Source organism: Onychomys torridus, chromosome 4 (genome assembly GCF_903995425.1).
Source record: "Onychomys torridus chromosome 4, mOncTor1.1, whole genome shotgun sequence".
NCBI lineage: Eukaryota > Metazoa > Chordata > Mammalia > Rodentia > Cricetidae > Onychomys > Onychomys torridus.
Window position 1 is genome coordinate 62,292,128 of NC_050446.1, and position 23,847 is coordinate 62,315,974.

At 37.2% G+C, this 23,847-nt stretch overlaps 3 protein-coding genes across 3 annotated transcripts; all 3 read left to right on the plus strand.

Annotated features, from left to right (window-relative positions):
- Positions 1-2,172: 2,172 nt before the first annotated feature.
- LOC118582816 (olfactory receptor 1030-like) lies at positions 2,173-3,096 on the plus strand. Its single transcript, XM_036185925.1, has one exon. It carries the CDS (start codon positions 2,173-2,175, stop codon positions 3,094-3,096), a length of 924 nt encoding a protein of 307 aa, XP_036041818.1.
- An 11,231-nt stretch (positions 3,097-14,327) lies between these two features.
- Positions 14,328-15,296, plus strand: LOC118582502 (olfactory receptor 5M11-like). Its single transcript, XM_036185428.1, has one exon. It carries the CDS (start codon positions 14,328-14,330, stop codon positions 15,294-15,296), a length of 969 nt encoding a protein of 322 aa, XP_036041321.1.
- A 6,290-nt stretch (positions 15,297-21,586) lies between these two features.
- Positions 21,587-22,635, plus strand: LOC118582501 (olfactory receptor 5M11). The gene has a single exon (XM_036185427.1). The coding sequence runs from the start codon at positions 21,613-21,615 to the stop codon at positions 22,585-22,587; it is 975 nt and encodes a 324-aa protein (XP_036041320.1). The 5' UTR covers positions 21,587-21,612; the 3' UTR covers positions 22,588-22,635.
- Positions 22,636-23,847: the final 1,212 nt, after the last annotated feature.

A 23,847-nucleotide genomic window follows, 5' to 3' on the forward strand; every position in this document is an offset into this window, starting at 1 on the left:
AGGCTTTTAGAACAGGAAGCTAGGGGTTATTCATAATCCAAGCAATTTACTCCAAGCAATAATTGAGCCACAGGGAATTGGTTCTATGAGAGTTTGCTCTTATAAGCAATTCAACGTCTTCACATTGGTGCTGCCATTACAAAGTTACTCTCCTTTCACAGTTAGGAGTAGCAATCATCCTTTCTTAATTTTAGAATCTAGAAGTATACATTTTAACAGATAAAATAAGTTGACCTGTCTTCTACTGTAATGGCTTTGCAATATCACCGCTGAAGGTCTTCTCTGTTTCTCAGAGTAAGTATTCATTTACCAATATGATTTTTCTTTTGTATCTTAATACCCTACCCAATAAAACTTAAGTCCTAATTTGTAGAATAGCAAAATAAAATGCACAAGAATCCCTTATGGAGTCCATAAATAACTTCTTTCTATCAGTGATATTGTGCTTATCATGGAAGAGCCAGGTTACAATCCTGATACATGTGGGCATTTGTCACCAAAGGAGAATGCAGGTGTTCCTTGATATGATGTCTGTGATCTCTTTATTTCTGGGGTAATGCCTGCAGTATTGTCTCAGGTAGATTCATAACATGATTATTGCTTCAGCATGCTATATAGAATATAACTGGACTGGACTAGGCCCTCTGTATAAGTTGTTTAGCTTGAACTGTTTAGGGGGGCTCTTGGGCAGTGAGAGCAAGACCTGTCCTTAGTGCATGAGCCGGGTTTTTGGAACCTAGTGCTTATGCTGAGACACTTTGCTCAGCCTTGGTGCAGGGAGGAGGGGATTGGACCTGCCTCAACTGAATGTACCAGGCTCTGCTGACTCCCCAGGGGAGACCTTGCCTTGGAGGAGGTGGTAATGAGGGGTGGGTGGGGGCGAAGACTGGGGGGTGGGTGGGAGGAGAGAGGGCATGGGAATTCATGGTTGTTATGTAAAACTAATAGAAAATCTCTTAATAAAAAGAAAAAAAAAGAAACCTGCATAGAATTCATGTTTTAGCATGATTGAAATTTTCTACAAGTGTTAGGTTGACTTAAAGGTATAACAAATCATTATAGAATGAAGATTTGTTTCTCAGTATTTTTTCATTATCTCCTGCCAACCTAACAGGAAATTTTCAATGCCCCTCATGAGTATGTGACACCACCATTGTATGCACATGTGCATCCATGTACACAGGCATATGTATAGAATTTAATTCCCTCATGTATGCCGTATGTGTTTATATATGAATATTTTTATACATAAATATTTAATATTGACTGGTGCTCTCTCCCTCAAAACAATTATTTTTCTTCTTGAGCAAAAAAAAAAATATGCAGATGCTGAGCTTATTTTTAAAAACTAAGAGTTTTGTTGGTATGAGAGTATTGTGAGGTAGGCTACTTGGGATGAGGGACTTCAGTTGAAAAATGAGGGAACAGCTTACAAGACATCTTTGGTTCAGAAGAGTAAGTAGAGAGATCCAATGCTTACATGGATATGTGTCATGCTCAGTTTAATTTTCCAACTTAATTAGCTAGGGAAATTTAGGTAACTCTCAATCTCCAACATTTTATGAAACACATCTGAAAGTATATTTGGAGAAAAACATCATTTTAGGCAAAGATCATTTTAGGGGAAAAAAACATCATGTTCATGGAAAACAGAGTAAACATGGAGAAATGGAGAAGACATGCATGCATGCACGTGCACACACACACACACACACACACACACACACACACACACACGGCTCCATATATATATGGTGAAATTTTAAAACATTAAGCACACGTCCCTAAGCCACTTTACTTTTGTTTGTTTTAGATTTATGTATTTTATGTATATAGTATTTTGCCTGCATTTATGTATGTGCAGCATGTGTGTACCTTGTGCCTGCAGAGGGCAGAAGAGAGGGCATAGTAGTCTCTGGCACTGAAGTTACAGAGGAATGTGAGACACCTTATGAATGCTGGGAACTGAACCCAGTCTTTCACAAGAGCAACAATGGCTTTTAACCTCTGAGTTATATCTCCAGAGCCCTGAGCCATTTTTCTGTCATGTGCATTTATAACTTTGAAGAAGAGGACTCAGTATCATGCAGAATGATATGTTGCATGTACAATAATAATCATACGCTTTAAATTCCTTCCTCTTTAGACCTTCTCTGGAGCCAAGATAACAAGATGTTAAAGAAGAATTACACAGCAGTGACTGAGTTTATTTTGCTGGGATTGACAGATCAATCAGAGTTGCAGCCTCTGCTCTTTGTGGTCTTCCTACTCATCTACCTCATCACAGTGATTGGCAACGTGAGCATGATTTTCTTAATCAGAAGTGACACCAAGCTCCACACTCCCATGTACTTCTTCCTCAGCCACCTCTCCTTTGTAGATCTCTGTTATGCCACCACAGTTGCCCCTCAGATGCTGGTTAACTTTTTATCCAAGAGAAAAACCATTTCCTTTATTGGATGCATTATTCAATTCCACTTTTTTATTGCCCTGGTGATCACAGATTATTATATGCTTGCGGTAATGGCTTACGACCGCTACACAGCCATCTGCAAGCCCTTGTTATATACTAGCAAAATGTCCAAAGGTGTCTGCCTCTCCCTTGTGGCTGCACAGTACATTTACGGCTTTGTAAATGGTCTGATACAGACTATCCTGATGCTTCGTTTGAATTTCTGTGGACCCAACAAGATCAATCACTTCTACTGTGCAGACCCCCCTCTCATGGTCCTTGCCTGCTCAGACACCTATGTGAAAAAAACTGCCATGTTTGTGGTGGCTGGATCCAACCTCACCTGTTCTCTCACCATCATCCTCATCTCCTACATTTTCATCTTTGCAGCCATCCTGCGAATCCGTTCTGCAGAGGGGAGGCGCAAGGCCTTCTCCACTTGTGGGTCCCATATGACAGCTGTGACCATCTTTTATGGAACATTGTTCTGCATGCACCTGAGGCCCCCTTCGGAGACATCTGTAGAACAAGGGAAAATTGTAGCTGTCTTTTATATCTTTGTAAGTCCTATGTTAAACCCATTCATCTATAGTCTGAGGAACAAAGATGTGAAAAATGCAATAAGGAAACTTATCCAGAAATGATTTTTTGAGTAAAGTTGACATACTCACATGTATGTAAAATGTTCTTATTATCTGATAAGGTACTGTATGTTTTAATTGAACAAACCTTCTTCTGCCACTGACTATGTTTCTAAATTCACATGTAGAATTTACTAGTTTGTAGTAATTCATTAGCTGGAGATTACAGTGTAATCTCGGTGATTTTTTTTTTTTTTTTTTGTAGCGTAGTAATTCAGAAACTGGTGCAGGGACAGTGCTTATTTTAATTAATAAAGGGCATGATTATATCCATAGTACTTACACTGACTCAGAGTTGTAAATTATGTAATTATCCAGTGCTCTGACTTGTACAGTTTCTGCAAATTTTTTTCATCCATAGAAAGGAAAACTTTCATTTGCTTATTTTTTAATACAAATTATAAGGCAATAAAGGTTGTTTTTGGATATATAACTAATATTTCTTTAAAATGTGTCTTTCAACTGATATTACTGAACCAATGACATTGTACATGGGATGTTTGTTTGAAAGGCATAGTTTTTGATGGATGTGCTTTGAGTCTTTTACTGTTATGTATGACCCTCAATTTGTAACCTCTCCTCCATTCCTTCATTAGAGTTATAGAAGGTGTTTGTGCCTGTGAATCCTGGCAACTCTAACAAGCCAGGCTTAGAGACTCATCCTCAGCAGCCCACTTAAAAGCACAGCTAACAGTGAGAAGCAGAGAAAACACAAACAAAAGCAGAAAGCATTTATTCAATAAGGCCATATTAAGAAGAAGAGTAGAGGGATCTAGTGATACCCCAAGTTTATCTTTTTGATCATGAGTATTAGATTTAAATAAAATGCATGAATTATATATTTATGAAGTCTTGGTCAAGGTACTGTGTGGTCTTGTTAATTTTCAATGCTTCAGCTCTAATCTCTCTTGCAAAATGAACTGACAAGTTGTCAATCAATTCTAGGGGTGCAAGCTCCCCCTTTGCTTCACACCAAATTCTTCGGCTTTTCCTTTACCCAACATGAGGTTTCTAGAGAGTTTTCCATTGGGGGTGGTGGATGATCCATTGTTTCAGTAGTGTGATAGCAAAGAGAGGAGCAGAATTGTCTCTTTAGAACATCTTCATTCCTGCCGAGAACATTTACATAGCCCTTGCCTTTTCTTGGTGAATAGCTAGCTGCCTTAGATGTTTTAACCTTATCAGTGCATGGTATTCTCATGTGTCTGCACAATTCTGACCTCATGGTTACAGTTTCACCTACTCATTACTTGTTCCAGTTTCTTTTGTGATAAAGTCTAATGCACTATTTTGTCTGTTTATCAATTATTATATTTATATATTCTTAAATTTATTTTTAATTTTTATCTTAAAGTATTAACTTTTTTTTTTACTTCATAGTTATACACATGCATGTTCTCCATTTTAACTCTTTTTATTGCCATATGTTTAGAAATGCTTTTTATTTTTACACATTATCAAATAACATATTTATTTTATTGGTTCATTGTTTGGTCTTTGGGAGTTAGATTGCTTCCTAAATGCAATGCATTTGGAATTACATGTATTTTAAAATTAATTTTAGGAATTTTCTAATTGTTTAGAAGGCCAATGTTTAACATTAACCAAAAAGGAAATCAGGTAATGAGCCCTTTGTCATCATTCCTCAATCTTTATGCGATGTTGCACTGATTTAATATGTTTTGATACTAAAAGTTTTCTCAGTAAATGCTTCTTGTAATTTAATGTATCTTATTAGTACGTTAGTCACTAAGTATTTGTGTATCCGTGGAATTATACAGCATCATTTGGCTATATAAATCATGTCGGAGATAAAATAATTCTGTGTCTCTGCAAACTGTTTTGTTTTTAACTAGCATTGTTAGGTATATACATATTGATTCATATAACATCACTTTTTTTTTTTTTTTAGTTTTTTGAGACAGGGTTTCTCTGTGTAGCTTTGCGCCTTTCCTGGAACTCACTCTGTAGACCAGGCTGGCCTTGAACTCACAGAGATCTGCCTGGCTCTGCCTCCAGAGTGCTGGGATTAAAGGTGTGCACCACCACCACCCGGCTCATATAACATCACTTTTAACTATTATAGTTTATGACAGTACAAGACATGATACAAGTATCCAATTCTACTCTTAAATTATCATTGCATATTTCCACATTCTTTTTTAATAACATTTTTTCTCCTTTTTTATTTATTATATTTGTGTTTTAATTTTACACATCAGCCATGGGTTCCCCTGTCCTCCCCGCTCCCGCACCCACTCCCACCTCCCCCAAGCCCCTCCCCTCTTGATAATATGAAAACCAAGTGACAAATTGAATTAGGTGAGTCTAAATATTTCACAGTGATAGAGTTTTTTTTAGGTGAATGCTAACTTTGCATCATAGGATGCATTTATGTTTAAATTCATGGTTCTTCTTCAAATGCCTTACTATCAGAATAGCAAGAATAAGCAAATGTTCTTCTCCCACATTCTATAAAGCACAGGTATTTTCAAATTTCTTAAACATTCTCCAGTGGGGAGGATTCAATCTACATTCTCATTTCTTTGGATTATTATTACAAATGAAATTACATACTTTTGAATATTTTGCTGTTTGCCCTACTTTTTAAACAGTTATTTTATCATTTTTACTTCATTTGTAATAGCTTTCCAACACACTGTTCTCAGTACCGATGTTTTGATGTTGTGTCCACAAACTCTTCACAACTTACATTTCAGTATTTCACATGTTGTACTTTATTTGTGAAATATATCCATTTAAATGTAGTTCTATCTCGTTGTTCTGTTTAGCTGTACTCTTCTGTGCTGATTAAATTATGACTGAAGGGTTCATAAAAGCCTCTGGTGGCCTGAGAAGCTCTGGACAGGAAAGATGACCTGACTGATGACACTGTGGAAGCATCTGGTAAGGAGGTTCACATGCCTAACCCATTGGTATCTACCACTTTCAGGAGATCTGACCAGATGGACTCTGCTGCCCCAAAACTTCTGGCTTCCCATCCCATAAAACCTCAAGATCCCCATCTGTGTGTAGTCTCTACTCTATAGAGAGAGTGTGACCCTTAAGTTGTACTGATTAAAGAACTATTCTGCTCCTGGAGATGCCTGTTGGTTTTCTTTTATTTCCAAATTACCTCCATCGATCCCATTCTAAAAATTTCCTCTTGTGAAGATATACATGCATGTCTTTAGGACTTTATACCTCCCCCATTACAGTACATATACAACAGAATATGATTCCAATATTCAACAAAAGTATCATTTTCTATTCTGCATTACTTACATTTAATTACCTTTTAAACCATTTTGAATTTTTTTGAGATGATAGTATAATTATAACATTTCTTCTTTCCTTTTCCTCCTTTTGAGCTCTCCTATATACCCTTCCTTGCTCTATTCAAAGTGACTTACTTTTTCATTGTTATTGCATGCACATATCTATACAGTCCTAATTTAACCTTCTCAGTCTGTATAATGTTACTTGTGTATATGTTTTCAAGTGGACCATTTGGTGTTAGATAAACAGTTGGCATACTCTTCTCTGGGGAAGACTATTTCTCCTATACTCAGCATTCCTTAGTTGCCTCTAGTTCTTTGCCTGTAAGGTTGAGGCCTTTTGGGCTTTTCCTTGTCTACTTTGGCTTGCCTATTGGTTTTATCTTTATGGAAAGTAGGCAGAAGATTGCAAAAGCTAGAAGATCTGTGACTTTGCTGTAAGACTGTCTCCTAGAAATCTCAGATATTATAGCAATATATTTTGACCAACATGTCTGTCTAAACAGCTGTGTTTGAAAAACCTTTAATGCCTCAAGTTTCTATGCATGTGCCAGTTTGCAATTAAGATCTTTAGTGTAGTATGAATATTGTAGTTTCAGTATTGGGCCAATCTCTTGACTACTAAAAGTCATCTTAACAAAATAAACAGATTTTACAACTGCTATCTAGAATCTACATGAGATTTTAAAAAATTGTTTATGGGAGAAAAGAAAATATCTTTAAAATGTATTGAAGCATCTGTGCTTTCTTTAGTGCTGATACCCACTGTTACTTCAATAGAGCCATCAAACTTTATTTATATAGCAGTGATGTTAACAAAATTAGAAGAGCAGTTGAATTGAAGCCTAAACTGAGTCTGTGTCCACACATCTACTTTGATAGCTACCATTACAGAATTCCCTGAATATAGAAGCATTTACTGAGTAGGCAATCGTCATAGTTGCTGAGTGCCTCAGTCATGCTCTCTTTCCGAGCCAACCAGGACTAGTTCCAAACCCAGAAGATATGTATGCTTCACACAGGCGTTAGGGTTCACTGCAAAAAGACAAAGAAGGTGATGGATACAGTAAGATGTAATTCGATTACAATTCTCAGTGGAAATAACATTTGAGCTCAGCCTAGTGCCTGGCCATGGATCTCTGCATCTGCTTCCATCAGTTACTGGATGAAGGCTCTGTAATAACAGTTAGGGTGTTCACTAATCTGATTACCAAAGTAGGCCAGTTCAGCCTACTTCGACTATTGCTAGTAATCTAAGGTAGGGTCATTCTTGAGGATTCCTGGTACCCTGTTTCTCCCTGTTCCCATGGTGTCTCCATTTATCATGGTTATCTCTTTCCTTGCTCTCCCATTCTGTCCCTGTTCAGCTCGAACCTCTTGTTCCCTTATGTTCTCATCCCCCATCACTTGCCCTCCATTACCCCCTTCACCTACAATTTGCTCATGTGGATCTCATCTATTTCTTCTTTGCTGGGCAATCTATGCATCCATCTTAGGGTCTTCCTTGTTAGCTAGCTTCTCTGGAGCTATGGGTTGCAGTCTGATTATCCTAGTATCCATTTATGAGTGAGTACATATCATGTTTGTCCTTCTGAGTCTGGATTACCTCACTCAGGATGATGTTTTCTAGTTACATCCATTTGCCTGCAAATATCATGTTATCATTGCTTTTTACTGCTGAGTATGCTGAGTAGTACTCCATTGTGTATATGTGCCATTTTATCCATTCCTTTTTTTATTTAGATTTACTTATGTGCATGGAATGGGTATATATAGGCATGTACATGGCATGGGGTGTTAGTTGCAATCAGGGGACAAGTTTGAGAAAACTGTTCTCTCCTTGTAACACAAATTGCTAGACGGTCTTATTAATAAAAAACACAGAGCCAGATATTGGGTGAAAGGTGAAAGATCAGAGGGATAGATCAAGCTTGTCACAAGTTCTTACAGCTAGGAAATCCTCAGCCTAAGAGAACAACTTCCTGCAAACTCATGCCTACATACCTTTCTATGCCTTGCCATCTTACTGCCTCTCTCTGCCCAGCTACATCACTTCCTCTTTCTGCCCAGCTCTATCACTTCTTGTCTGTCTGTACAGACCTCCAGACCTCTATGGTTAAGTAGTGCTGGGATTAAAGGTGTATGCCACCACACCTGGCTCTTTTCCAAATGTGGCCTTGAACTCACAGAGATCCAGATGAATCTCTGCCTCCCAAATGCTAGGATTAAAGGAGTGTGCTATCACTGCCTGACATCTATGTTTAATATAGTGCCTGGCTTTTTCCTCTGATCACCAGGCGAGCTTTATTAGAGCACAAATAGAACATTACCACATCTCCTTCCACTGTGTGAGTCCCAGAGATCAGAATCAGGTCATCAGAATTGAAGGCAAGTGCTTCCACTGCTGAGGATCTCACATATCTATTGTTTTAATTATGTTTTGTATTTTTTAGAATTTTAATTTAAATTGAATGCTCTTTTTTGTTGCTTACTTGGAATCATCAAAGCATAGGATTTCATAATTTCTTAGAGAATGATAGCAATGACTGAGTTGACCTCGTTTACTTTTAGCATATAAAAAAAGGCAATCAAAGCAAACTATGTCCTCGGCAGAGCTCAGGAAAAAAGATACTCTAAATATGGAAGGGTAGAAATTATGATGACTGAAGTGGCTAATTACTTTCTGGATCCCAAAATGCTCCTATTAAAGCCAAGAAAGTATTCCTCAGTGTGATGCTAATCTTCCTTACCTCAGTCCCTCAAGAGTTTGGCTTACGGTGGCACACTTCCCTCATGCAAGTATAAGTAGGGGTATATTTTATAGTTTATAGCAGTGTCCAGAAACCTCTACAGAGACTGAGCACAGAGGTGCATGGCAGAGCCAAACGTAAGTCTTGTGTTTTTACTCCCTCTAACCAGGCCAAGAAATCATGTCTATTAACTTTAATTCCTTGACAGTCAGGATTTTCTTTAATTAGCTAATCAGTAGGAAACAGGAATCTTGGTATTTACTGTGATTAAAAGCACACCCAAAAAAATCTAGAAAGGAAGCCAGCTCTGATCAATATAAACTGTGTTTCTAACAGCAGTTGTTATGTCCTGACTATTCAGATTATAGGTCACCTTAACAATAATTGTTCAAGAGGAGTTAGTTATGTTTCTTCTGTTCATCTGAAGCATATTGAATAACTCTTCTTTTACAAGCATGGAATAACACAATTGTGCTTTTCCCTGGAGATCTCTAAGACCAATTTGACTTTGATGAATTCCCTTCTAAAAGCATATTTGGGCCACTCTGCTGCTTTCATGGAAGATTTTGAAGTTTAGTATATTCACTGACAATAAGGGTCAGCCTTTCAGGGGCTAAGTGCTTCTTCCTCCCAGAAACACCCATATAGCATTTTCTGCATCTCCCTTCATGCAATCAAAGCTCACACTCTAACTGGGAAAAGTTAAGATATTCTAAAGAGATGTATGTGTCTCTTAATCTGACTCTCAGAATATTGAAACAATGGACTCCAAGAATCGCATTCTGGGTGAAGGGAATGTCCCAACCTGAGGGTCACTTGTCTCTAGCAAATTCATTCACACAGTTATTATAGCTTACCAGACTACCTCATAGGATGAAACTGAAGCCCAGACAAGGATGGGTCAATGGTGGACAGGGCAACATATTGACCAGGACTGTTCAGATGTGCACACCCTTGGCCCTCTGTTTAAACTTCAGTAACATTTCAGGACCCCCAGGAAAACTTAGGGCATTCATTGTATCTCTTTGTTCCTCTTCTCAAGGTGGCTATAGTGAATAAATATCCTTTTTCTGCTTGCTACTATTAATTTGACTTCCTAAATTGGCTTACTGAGGGTAAGTGGTTGAACACAGTGTGGTGCAAAGGCTGTGGCCCAAAGTAAAGTAACACACTAACACTGCCAAAGAGAGTCAACAGTATTTCTGCAATTTCCTCCTCTTTCCTATAAATCTCTTCTTAAAGCATCCTGCTTTAGTCTGTCTTTAAACAGGATCTATTTTTGTAAGCTTCTTATTGCAGCATTCTTTTATTCAGAATCCTATAAATTTCTATTCACTAGAAAGACTGTGAAAACACATGAACCTTTAAAGAGATGTTCTTTTCAGTTCTATAGTCCATAATCAGTGTTATTACAGATGAGGTAGATATCACTACTTGGGCCAGACCACACACGCCCTAGCTGCTTAACTCTATCTCAAATACCAGGTACATCTTCCAACAGTCTCTTTCTCAATGCCAAGTACAGGAAGCTGCTGAGACCTTGCACCTCTCACTATAAGCTCTTCCTTCCTCTAGCCATATGCCTTGCAACTTCTAGCACTTATGCTAGATTATGTGGGATGAAACATAGCTCCTGAAACTCTTCATAACTGGGAGAGATAGGAATTCTATTTGCTGAATTAAAGGCTATTGCTTTCCAGGATCCCTCATGTTAAGCATGGCATCTATCTCCTCTAATGCTCCCCTACTTCAGCATCTTAACATGGGTTTTTATGACCTTGAGACTAAAACTTTTTTTTTTTTAAATAAGGCTCTTCTGTGGTGTGCTTTCCCTCAGTTTCCTTCCTGTGAGATGCTTTTTTTTCTACTCAACATTTATAACCTGCAATTTGGAAAATAATTGTGACTTCCTTTAGATTTAAGAAGCAACATTTTAGGCAGATTCTCACACACTCTGATGTCAAGAGTAGTCATATTCTCTATATTTGATATAATGCTAAAAGGATCTGGAGACAGATTTAACAGGGATACTAAGGAAGATTGTTGGGGGTAAGGATTTTATTAAGTGACTTTTACTTTCATGAGCACATCAAAGGGCATGATGGGAGGATTTAGAGCTCTCTGATGAAATGGAGAAAATTCATAACACAATCTGAACCAGGATAGTGGTTGAGGAACAGAAAATGTGATCAATATTCTCTTTGATATAAACTCACTTCTCCAAGTGAGAAATATGGCACATGGAAATTTGTTAAATAGGTTAATTCACAGTATCTCAGTCTGTGATGGAGTAAGGACTGATGCAGGAATTGTGGCAGAAGCCCCAGTTTGGTTTAGATTATAAAATTACAACAGAGGGGTTGGGGATTTGGCTCAGTGGTAGAGAACTTGCCTAGCAAGTGCAAGGCCCTGGGTTTGGTCCTCAGCTCCAAAAATTACAACAGATGCATTAGGTCTGGATTAATGAAGAACATGAAGTAGTCCCATAATCAAGCATGTTTGTGCTTAAGGGAAATTGCCACACAATTCTTTCCCTTTTTGTACTATGTAGGAATGCCATGGTTGTTCCTGTCCTCTGCAAAGATCTGCAGTTGGATTTTTCTGGATATCACATCATATACCTCAGAGAGTTTCACAATGTGGTCCAGGTTACAGAACAACATCTGGCAGAGGATATTTAAAAACAAGACAATTTTGTGTTCATACATCAAATTCAACAACCTCTCTCAGGTGGATGTTCTCCTAATTATCTCAGTCTTCTTAAGACTAACGGGAAGATCATGTTTGCATTTACCCAGTAGAGTTTTATTGGTGTGAGAACTGTTATCACACTCAGAGAAATAGCTTAAAATTATAAATTGGTGTGGGATTAAAGACCAGGGGAGCATTATTATACCATCAATCCATTCAAACAACACCTATTAAGTGCATAAACTTTGGGGTAAGTGAACAGGAGGCTTATTGATTATCTACTTTCTAAACTACATAGTGAAGTAAGTGAGGTCACTAATTTCATGGTGAAGCATGATTGGTGAAAATTTTCCAATAAAAGATTTTAAGAATGAGTGCTGGAAAGATAGCTCAATGTGTAAGAGCAATTTCTATCAAGCCTGATGACCTGAGTTGCATCCTTAGGGTCCATGTGGTGGAAGGAGAGAATGAGATGTCCTTTGAACTTCACTTGTATTGAAACACACACACACTCACACACACACACACACACACACACACACACACACACTCACAATAAATAAAAGCAAATAAAAAGTTTAATAAAAATGTATTTTGAGTAGGAAAGTAAAATGAAGTGAAGTGGAAATTCAGTGTTAGCTGGTTGCAATAGGAGGAGAAATTTAAAATAAATTAGGGTACACCAGATCTCAACTTCTTAAATATTAGCTACAGAAGTAATTGTAATTTTCCTTCTTTGTAAGTATTAATTAATGTTCTTCTAATTATCTTAAACAACCATGCTACAATTCATATATTGGATAACTACTTATTAATTCTCTTGATATATGATATGTATATATATTATACAAATATACATACACATATTCACGCGGCAGAATGCAAATGCTGGGAATTACAGTTGGGGCATCATGTATGATCATATATGCTACATCAGTCTTCTACTGCTGAACTAAATTCAACTGAGATTGGACACTAGGGCTTTGTCTTTTATAGGTGTGTTCTTCAAAAATTAACTTTTGGTTTTTCTGAGTATTTTCTTTTATTTCTTGCATTTTTTGATCACACTATTTTTTTAACTAGATGGATACCACAAGGGCACATACACATATGTACAGTTTGTGTTCTTACCACATATACTCCACCTACAATGCTATTTTATCCTTCCTCTCTTTTCTCCCTTAACTAAAAAACGTTGATTCTCTATTTTCAAGTCATCATTTTAAGCTTGTAAATATGAGAGAAAGCTTGATACAATTTCACAGCATTTGGTGCATTTTGCACAATAGAAAACCTCCAGTTTAAACTATTTTTCTTCCAAAGACATGATTTCTTCCTACATATGACAAAAGTCATCCGTCCAATATTCTAATAATGTATTTTGAAATGGTACATAAATTTAACTGAATGTTAACCCTTCCAAGAAATACCTTTGCACAAATAATTTATAGAAATGCAACTGTTTTTTAAAGTAAATAACACCACAAACTCTCTATGCTTTTGTATTATCAATGTCTCATTCTCCTATGACGCCTTTGATATTTGTTTTCCATAATTAAACAGATACACACAAACACACACATACTCAGAATACTCATGGTGTACTAATTAACAAGATTTCATTCCTATCCTTAAAGAGATAAAAGTGTGATATAAATATTCTAAATACACATTTTAGATGTGGGGTTTGGTTTAAAAGTACAAAACATAAAGAGATTAGGTTACATCCATGTATAGAGGAAGTATGTAAGCAATATCATACAAAATACCTTTAACCTGCTTAGCCTTGCACAATAGGATACTGGTAAGAAAAAAAATGCAAAGGGACAGGACAGATAAAGCATTGATTCATTTACATATGTATGAGCTAGAATATATATATATATGTGTGTATATATATATATATATATATATATATATATATATATATATATATTAGCTAGTTAGTTAGAAACAAAATAGCAAATAAAAACAGCATCAAGTGAAATATTACCTTAGTAAGAATACTAAAAAATAGTATAATACAATCTATTTCAGAAGGTATCATTTTAGAAAAACATGATTTTTAGTGTTATTAAAGTTTTGCTTTAAAAGTATTTATTTTAAACAATTATTTCTTTGTTTTTAAGATTATAATATAATTATATCATTTCCCTTTTCCTTTACATCCTCAATGACCCTCTCATGTATCTCTCCTTGAATTTTTCTTTAGTTGCTGTATGTGCACATGTATGTGTCTACTCTATATGTGTGTATGTCTGTGTGTGTACTCCTGCAAGTAAGTATAACTTCCTCAGTCTGTAACATGGTATTGCATGTATGATTTCAGGGCTCACCATTTGGCCCTAGATAAGCAACTGATATGCTCTACCAAGCGTGAAGATGATCTTGGCCCTTCTCAGCATTCCATAGTTGCCAATAGTTCTTAGAACAGAGTTGAGGCCTCCTGGACTATATCATATTTCCATTTTTGCCTTGTTTTCGCAGCTCCGACCACAGACCCAGCTCTAAGGAGATGCCTCTCACCAACAGCACTGGAATTACAGAGTTCATTTTACTGGGGCTCACGGACCGCCCAGAACTGCAGCCCCTCCTCTTTGTGCTGTTTCTGCTGGTTTACCTTGTCACTGTCTTGGGCAACATGGGCATGGTGGCCCTGATCAGCCTGGACTCCCGCCTTCACACTCCCATGTACTTCTTCCTCAGTAACTTGGCATTTGTGGATCTGTGCTATACATCAACTGCAACCCCACAGATGTTGACTAATTTCTTATCGGACAAGAAGACCATTTCCTTCATTGGCTGCTTTATCCAGTGCTACCTTTTCATTGCCCTTCTCCTCACAGAGTTTTATATGCTGGCAGCCATGGCCTATGACCGCTATGTGGCCATATGTAATCCTCTGCGTTACAGTGTGAAAATGTCCAGGCGGGTCTGCATTTGCTTGGCTGTATGTCCTTATGTCTATGGCTTTTCAGATGGGCTTTTCCAAGCCATCCTGACCTTCAGTATGACCTTCTGCAAATCCAATGTCATCAATCACTTCTACTGTGCTGACCCACCACTCATTAAGCTGTCTTGTTCTGATACTTATATAAAGGAACATGCCATGTTAATATCGGCAAGCTTTAACCTCTCCAGTTCCCTCACAATCATCCTGGTGTCTTATGTCTTCATTATTGTTGCCATCCTAAAGATCAAATCAGCTGAAGGAAGGCACAAGGCATTCTCTACCTGTGGTTCCCACATGATGGCTGTCACATTGTTTTATGGGACTCTCTTCTGCATGTATGTAAGACCACCCACTGACAAGACTGTTGAGGAATCCAAAATAATAGCTGTCTTCTATACCTTTGTAAGTCCAATGCTGAATCCATTGATCTACAGCCTGAGGAACAAAGATGTAAAGCAGGCATTGAAAACAATACTCAGACAAAATGTTATCAGGACAGCAATGATGCCTCCATTTTCCAATAAAATATAACTATAATTTTGTGACAAATATATTTGTATTTTTATGCTTAGATCTTTTTTGTTGTTTTTATCAATTTCCTAGATTTATAAAATGTACTATTCATACTTCTATCCCCTATTTTCCCTTTTCACCTTCCCCCCACATATTCCCCATGACACTTCCAAATAATATTTCGCACACACACACACACACACACACACACACACACACACAATCTTGAGTTGTAGCTATTTGGGAAACATCTACATTTCCGTATTTAGTGTTGATCATAACCATGTTATTCATGGATCAGTGATATTTCGTATATGTAGTTATTTTGTCTAGACTGAGAAATACCTTGGAGTAACACCTGTTGGTCTATCAGTATAGGCATTTCCAGAGAGATTGAACTGAGGCAAGAAGACATGTCTAGGAGAAGGACAGCACCATCCAATGCTTGAGATCAGAACTTAATGCAAAGAAATACAAAAGGAAGCATGTTCACAATCACTCAACTTAGGTGAATGTGAACCCAAAGTGACCAAGTCACCTCTTTCCTCCCTCTATCCCTTTACACTGTGGGGACTATATACCATCTGAAACCATGAACCCGAATAAGACCTTCTTCCCTATGTTGCTCATGTCAGACTTTTTCCTCACACAAAAGAGCACAGCTAGTAACAAACAAGCAACATAGATATCACTGAAGGAGCTATTAAAACTTTCAATTGTATTCCACCTCAGATCTATTTTCAAATCTGTATTGTAGACAGATCCCAAGGAGACTGATAGGCACATCAGATTTAGAGAAGAAATAGTCTAAGTGAAAACTTCCAAGTGCTATGACAAGGGATCTGCCTGCATCCTTCTGGGAAAATTGTTTACAAGACCTAACAGGATACTGAGGCTATTCATTTCAGTTCCTTCCACTGATAGACCCATAAGACTTTCTGATGAAGGACACTTAAGGAACAATGGTACATCTGTACTCCCCCTCACCTACTTACCAGTGAAAATGAGGATGTGAATCATGATCTTGTTTTTCTATTTCTTACTGTTGTGCGTGTATAGGGAAGTACTGGTGAAAGAAATGTGAAACTGATGGATTATGCTGATGCTTTTGTAGATGTAAGACTAGTGATCCAGGTCTCTGCCTTTTGTAAGCCTAAGATTACAATGTTCTCCTAAGATTAAGGGCTTGCATATGACTTTGGGTTTCATCTTCTTCTGACAATAGACAGGAAGTTGACCTGAGAGTCAAGACTGAAATCAGAAAGAAATAAATACAGAAACTGAATAATCAAAAGTTATAGTGGATATTGATTACTTTGCATTGACTATTCCTTCTATTTCAAACTATGATTAGGATAGTAATGTTTGTTTTATCTTTCATAAGTGCAAATAACACACACCACGCTTATATGTAGTATGGTATTGAGAACTGTACAAACAAGGGAATAAATTTCTTTGCCTAAACAAAAACATCAAAAGAATACAGTACAAATTTGTCTTCAGGAAATCCTGAAGCATGAATAAATTAAGGCAACACAGATCAGTCTCATCAAAATATCTTACTGTTCAAATATGCTAAATGTATTTGAAAGAACACTATGCCATTAAAACAAGATAAAAGAATGCTTTCATTTAATACTTACTCGGGTGCTTATTAAATGTATTATTAACAGCTCTGTAATTTTTGTCATTATTGTTTGTTTAGAATTTGAACCCAAGGAAACAGGTAATTCATTACAAATACATGGTAACAGTTTTCAGAATCATTATCAAGCATGTAGTTGTATTTCAACATCAAAAAAAAAAAATCAAGACTCTAAGGTCTTTTGATATCTTTGGTAACTCTGACTATACATTAGCCTCATACAGGTTTATTTAAATACAAGCTTCTTTTATCATGCAAATGAGGTTGTCTTTCTTACTAATTCTACTATGAACTTTCATCTGTTTTTCTAGATCTTTTAACATTTGTCACTGTCACTGGTGAGTAAAATGCTTTCATTCCTTTCTCACATTTCCTGGTTTCATTCCTTTGCCCTTCCTTATTGAACATCTTTAGAGTGATTGCACGATGCTGTAGAGAGGAGACAGATAGTTATTTTTCCTTCCTCATCACTGTGGTACATATTTAATATAAAGACAGAATTCCTGCAGTTATCTGTATTACATACATTTAGAAATTGTTTTATAATGTTTTCATTGTGCATGATATATTGTGTTACATAAAGGCATTTTCCTACAAATAGTTGATGTACATTGACAGTATTGCTTATCTCCCTGCCAGTTACCTGTTTTTACACTTCCTTTTAGTGTTTGGCCCTTTGGTCCCATATAAAACTTTCATCAGTATAATATATGTATACCATCCTAGCTTTTCCTTCCTTGCTGATACACTTCATCTTAAATGAATTTATGATAGTGAAATAGAATTTCTGCATGTACTATTTGTCCTATGATAAATCTTTTTAGTTGATGATAAATTTGTTAATATATTTTGTCTTTATGAGATAAAAATCAAATGAAAATTGTTATAGCAGCATTGAACACTATTAAAGCAAGTGATTACTTCCTACTCAAAGGAATGAAATCTTCCTGTAGGTAAAGACATGCCAATATCTCCTCAGTTAAGAGTTAATCCACTTGGGAAAGTCAATGATTGGGAAGGACCAGTAACCCTAGGAAAGTGGCTTCATCTTAAGCAAAACAAAAGAGGTAGTAGAAATAATTAACTCTTAATAAAACAATGTGCTTTTCCTTCCTAGAATTTCTGCTCCTAGTGAAATCCCTATAATCCTCTATGAGATCCTGCTGTGTCTGACCCTCTTCCTGAGTCCTGACTCAGAAAAGTATACCTTTTCCTTATTCTTCTTTCATATCTTTTTGTTGTAGAGACTAGATAAAGGCTAACTATGTTTTTTTTCTGCTGCTCTGGAATTTATTGCTCTTTCTCTAGAGATCTATTCCATATTATGTGGCTGCTTGTGCACCATGTGGCTGACTTACATGACAGAATAACTAAAAAGGCAAATGGCTTTTGTCCTCTTTTTATTCTCTTTCCCCAGGTAGCTGCTGGGATTTATAGTTGGCCTGCCCTGGGTTGTTTTTTATGTTTAACTTTCATAAAATTGTCCTCAAGCTTCTATTTAAGTCTGTTCTTAAATACTTGGATTAATGAGGTTAAGAACCACAAGGGAAGACCCTCATTTCCCTGGTATCATATGGCAGCTCTTGTGGAAGTCCCCAGAATTTCCAGTAGCAGAATGAAGTTGACTATATGTCCTGAAAACTTACTTAAAAAATAGATTTTTATGCACATTAGTAAGTATATGTACTATGCAACTTTATTAGTTGTCACCGTTATTTAATTTTACTGTTAGAATTATAGTAGTCTCTATAAATAAGTGGAGATATTATCATTCTACTTCTATTACCCTACTTATTACATGTTTCTGAATTCCAGCCCTCACTTTGTTGTTCATAAAATATTAATTCTCTACATCTAAGCCTAACAAATTAAACTAGTGGTTCTCAACCTGTGAATCATGATCCCTTTGGTGGTAGAATGACCTTTCAATGTTGTCACATATCAGATATCCTACATATCAGATATTTACATTATGATCCATGACAGTAGCCAAATTGAAGTTACAAAGTAGCAATGAAAATGTTTTGGTTGGGTGGCCACCATAGCATGAGGAACTCTATTAATGGGTCACAGCATTAGGAAGGTTGAGAACCACTACATTAGACTAATTTTACTATAACTATACACATAGTCTTTTCGAAATAGTAATAATTTTATTCAGTGCATTTTGTAATTTAACAGCATAGCTCCAGCTATTTTTGGAGAAGGTTTGTAGAGCACACATTTCAACAGTAGAGAAATCTTAGATACACCAAAGTCCATGGATTGTGGCATAATGTTATACCATGATTAATTTCTCAACTCATCTTCTTGCAAGAAATATTGACTTATATAAAAATCCTGTATCAATTCTCAAGCAGCTGAGACATCCAGCCGAAGGTGATTACAAGGTGATACAAGTTCATTGCTCAAATCCCAAGGGTCTAGTGAGGGAATGGCTATACCAATTACTATTGTTTCTTAATGAATTCTTTGGGGTGTGTTGAGAGATAATTTTGGAGATAAAAGATACAGGTTACAAATTGGCTACAAATCATTTTCAGCAGCTTTTTTCTTGCTAGTGTCTCTGAGAGAATTTTTCCTAGGGAAGGTAGGAATAAAATTATGATGTCTTTGTTCACACGTTTGCTTTTATGTCATTTTGGATATTTATCAATGAAACAGTGTTAATGCTAGTCTTGGCTCTTTTCTAGCTGAAATGCTTAGAATTTAGATTAGTCATAAAATGTTAAAAATTTATTGGAATTTTGAATTTGTAATAATCGTATTACTACACACATAACTTTTATCATTTAATCAAGAATGAAAAATATACACTAAATAAACATGTGAGAGGATATACTAGAATTACTCATATCAGTAGTACTTTCATAATACTTTTTTGAAGGAGTACACACATATACTTCTTTCTTGATGCTCACAGAATATCTCATCAAAATATCACAAGAATTAATAGTAATTTTATTCCTCCTATTTAAAAAGCTACTGTAGAAATGGAAAAGTCACTTAGTCACTCTAAGTGATTGAAAGAGTGTTATCTACATACTACTTTACTTTTTCTTCATCTGGCTCATTTTTTAACAAAAAAAACCCTCTATACTTACATATATTTTCCTACCAATGACATAATTTCTTTCTTCCATATGATTGGATAAAATCTCACCAAGGTTGAATTTTGGGGGTCAATCATGTATACTAGCATGTCATCTGCAAATAGGTAGAGCTTGACTTCTTCCTTTCCAATTTGTATCCCCTTAATCTCTTTATGTTTTCTTATAGCTCTGGCTAGAACTTCAAGTACTATATTGAATAAGTAGGGGGAGAGGGGACAGCCTTGCCTTGTTCCTGATTTTAATGGTATTGCTTTGAGTTTCTTTGGTCGAGAGAAAGCCTGATCTGACCTAGTCTGGTGATCAGATGGCCAAACACCCTAACAATCGTCTTGGAACTCTCATCCAATAACTGATGGAAGTGGATGCAGAGATCCTCAGCCAGGCCCCAGGTGGAGCTCCAGGTGTCCAACTTTCAAGAAAGAGGAGGGTCTGCAAATCCAAGATTGCAAAAAGCACAGGGACAAATAGCCAAACGAATGGAAGCACATGAATTATGAACCAAAGGCTGTGGAGCCCCCAGCTGGATCAGGCCCTCTGGATAAGTGAGACCATTGAATAGCTTGTTCTGTTTGGGAGGCATCCAGTCTGTGGGAGCAGGAACTGACCTTAGTGCATGAGCTGGCTGTTTGAAACCTTGGGCTTACACAGGGACACTTTGCTCAGTCTGCAAGGAGGGGACAGGACCTGCCTGTACTGAATCCACCAGGTTTAAATGAATCCCCAGGGGTGCCTTGATCCTGGAGGACATGGGAATGGAGGGGAGGGGTTGGGGATAGGTGGGGGTGGGGGCGGGATGGGGGAGGACAGGGGAACCCATGGCTGATGTATAAAATTTAAAACACATAATAATAAAGAAAAAAATTTAAAAAAAATCTCACCAAGGAGCAAAATATTTTAATTAACCATTCTGAAATGGCTGTGAATTTAATTGAAGAGTAAGCTTTCTAAGAAATGCCATTGTACATAAAATTTTTAAATTGTAATTGTTTCTCCATTGTATACAACAGCACAAAAACCTTTACAATTTTTTTTGTGTATTGTCAATAATTCGTACTTCTTGGAAACTTTTTGCTTGTTTTATTTTTCTCCCATAACCAGAGTTTAAATGCTGAATACTCATGGTACAGTAATTAGCAGGCCTTTCCCCTTAGACTTACAGTACTAATATGGAAACTGGATGTGAATATATAGGTGTATATGATGTCCTGAAAACAAGGAAATAAAGAGACTGTGCTAGATTCACATGTGAGGGAAGTATGTGAGAACTCACACAGGAACTTTAGTCTGCTTAGCTTTGCAAGTTAGATATATTGGGAGGCAAAAAGAAATTCAGAGAAGTAGAACAGATGTAGCAAACATTCACTCATAGATGTGTGGATTAGTATAGGGATATAGTAGAAACACAACACAGAGGAATAAAAGTAAAGTGAAAGGGGCTTAATAGACATGTAAAGAGGATTATTGTACAATTTGCATTAGATTTAACTTTAAGAAAAAGATGATTTTAGCTGTCAGTTTTTAATCTCCATTTTTGCCTTGTTTTCGCAGCTCCGACCACAGACCCAGCTCTAAGGAGATGCCTCTCACCAACAGCACTGGAATTACAGAGTTCATTTTACTGGGGCTCACGGACCGCCCAGAACTGCAGCCCCTCCTCTTTGTGCTGTTTCTGCTGGTTTACCTTGTCACTGTCTTGGGCAACATGGGCATGGTGGCCCTGATCAGCCTGGACTCCCGCCTTCACACTCCCATGTACTTCTTCCTCAGTAACTTGGCATTTGTGGATCTGTGCTATACATCAACTGCAACCCCACAGATGTTGACTAATTTCTTATCAGACAAGAAGACCATTTCCTTCATTGGCTGCTTTATCCAGTGCTACCTTTTCATTGCCCTTCTCCTCACAGAGTTTTATATGCTGGCAGCCATGGCCTATGACCGCTATGTGGCCATATGTAATCCTCTGCGTTACAGTGTGAAAATGTCCAGGCGGGTCTGCATTTGCTTGGCTGTATGTCCTTATGTCTATGGCTTTTCAGATGGGCTTTTCCAAGCCATCCTGACCTTCAGTATGACCTTCTGCAAATCCAATGTCATCAATCACTTCTACTGTGCTGACCCACCACTCATTAAGCTGTCTTGTTCTGATACTTATATAAAGGAACATGCCATGTTAATATCAGCTGGTTTCAACCTCTCCAATTCCCTCACAATCATCCTGGTGTCTTATGCCTTCATTATTGCTGCCATCCTAAAGATCAAATCAGCTGAAGGAAGGCACAAGGCATTCTCTACCTGTGGTTCCCACATGATGGCTGTCACATTGTTTTATGGGACTCTCTTCTGCATGTATGTAAGACCACCCACTGACAAGACTGTTGAGGAATCCAAAATAATAGCTGTCTTCTATACCTTTGTAAGTCCAATGCTGAATCCATTGATCTACAGCCTGAGGAACAAAGATGTAAAGCAGGCATTGAAAACAATACTCAGACAAAAAGTTATCAGGAGAGCATTGATGCCTCAATTTTTCAATAAACTGAAACTATAGTTTTGAGACAACACATTTGTGCTTTGATGACTTTTTTTATATTCTCTGTGGTCATATCCATGGTGTCCCAACTAAATGTTATATGTTTTGAGATAAATCATCTGGCCTTATTTTCAGTCCTGTTTTGCAGCCTGTTCTTCATGGATAAGTGATAGTCAATGCTCATATTTAGATTAGGTTGAAATTCACCTAAGAGACACACCTCTTCCTCTGCCTGTAGAGGTTAACCTAAGGGAAAAATAGACACGTTGAAAACACACAGAATCATTCCTTTTCCTGGGGTCATGGCTAAATAAAAATGAACATAGAAGAAGGCACAGACATGGTCATTCAACTCATGGTTTTTCAGTGTAAGCATATTGTGACCAAGCTGCCTCTTTCCTGCCTTTCTACCTTTCTTCCGTGGTAACTATATATCTTCTTAAATAATGAGCCCAAATAACTTCTTCTCTTAAGTTGCACCTGTCAGACATTTTCTCTCAGCAAAAGGCACAACAACTGATACAAACCAGTAACACAGATATCACTGCAGCAAATATTAAAATGGTGAATCATATTCTACCACAGATATGTCTGTTCAAATCCATGTTGTAGACGTACAGACTGACATGCACATCAGATTTGGAGAAGGGCTATTCTAAGTGAAAACTTCTAAGTGCTCTGGTGCTTTTCTGTTTCTTACTGATGTACTTCTGTAGAGGAGTCATGCCAGTAGCATGAGACTAATGGATTATGCTGACACTTCTGTAGGTGTCAGATGGTTGTTCCAGGTCTTCTCTGTCTTTTGTAAGCATATTTCTCCTAAGATTCAGGGCTGTCCTATCACTTTGTTTCATCTTCATCCTGACAATTTAGAGGAAGTTGATCTGAGAGTAAAGAATAAAACCAGAAATGGGAGACACCGAAACTAAGTAAGCGTTAAGCCATTGCCGATAGTGATTCCCTTGCATTCACTGTTTTTTCTAATCCCAGTTACATTCAGGATAGATTATCTACTATCAAATTAGCATTTCGGGAGAAGTGAGTGCTTCATCAAAGAAAACAGTAAAAGTCAATCCTTCTCTAAAGAGGAGACAGATTATAAAAAAAAAAACAATTGAAGAAATGAGGTAACACAGAAGAATTCTTTTAAAGTGTATAAATCTAAACAAGGTAACAATGTGTTTGCTATATGTGAATTAAGAGAGAGACAGCTGGGAATGCCCATCTGGACCAGAGGTGAGTGCCTGGGGCTGTAGCCAGAGAGGCAACTGCCCCTGG

Excerpts from the sequence above, each read along its gene's own strand:
- LOC118582816 (XM_036185925.1), top strand. The coding sequence starts at position 2,173 with ATGTTAAAGAAGAATTACACAGCAGTGACTGAGTTTATTTTGCTGGGA.
- LOC118582502 (XM_036185428.1), top strand. The coding sequence starts at position 14,328 with ATGCCTCTCACCAACAGCACTGGAATTACAGAGTTCATTTTACTGGGG.
- LOC118582501 (XM_036185427.1), top strand. The coding sequence starts at position 21,613 with ATGCCTCTCACCAACAGCACTGGAATTACAGAGTTCATTTTACTGGGG.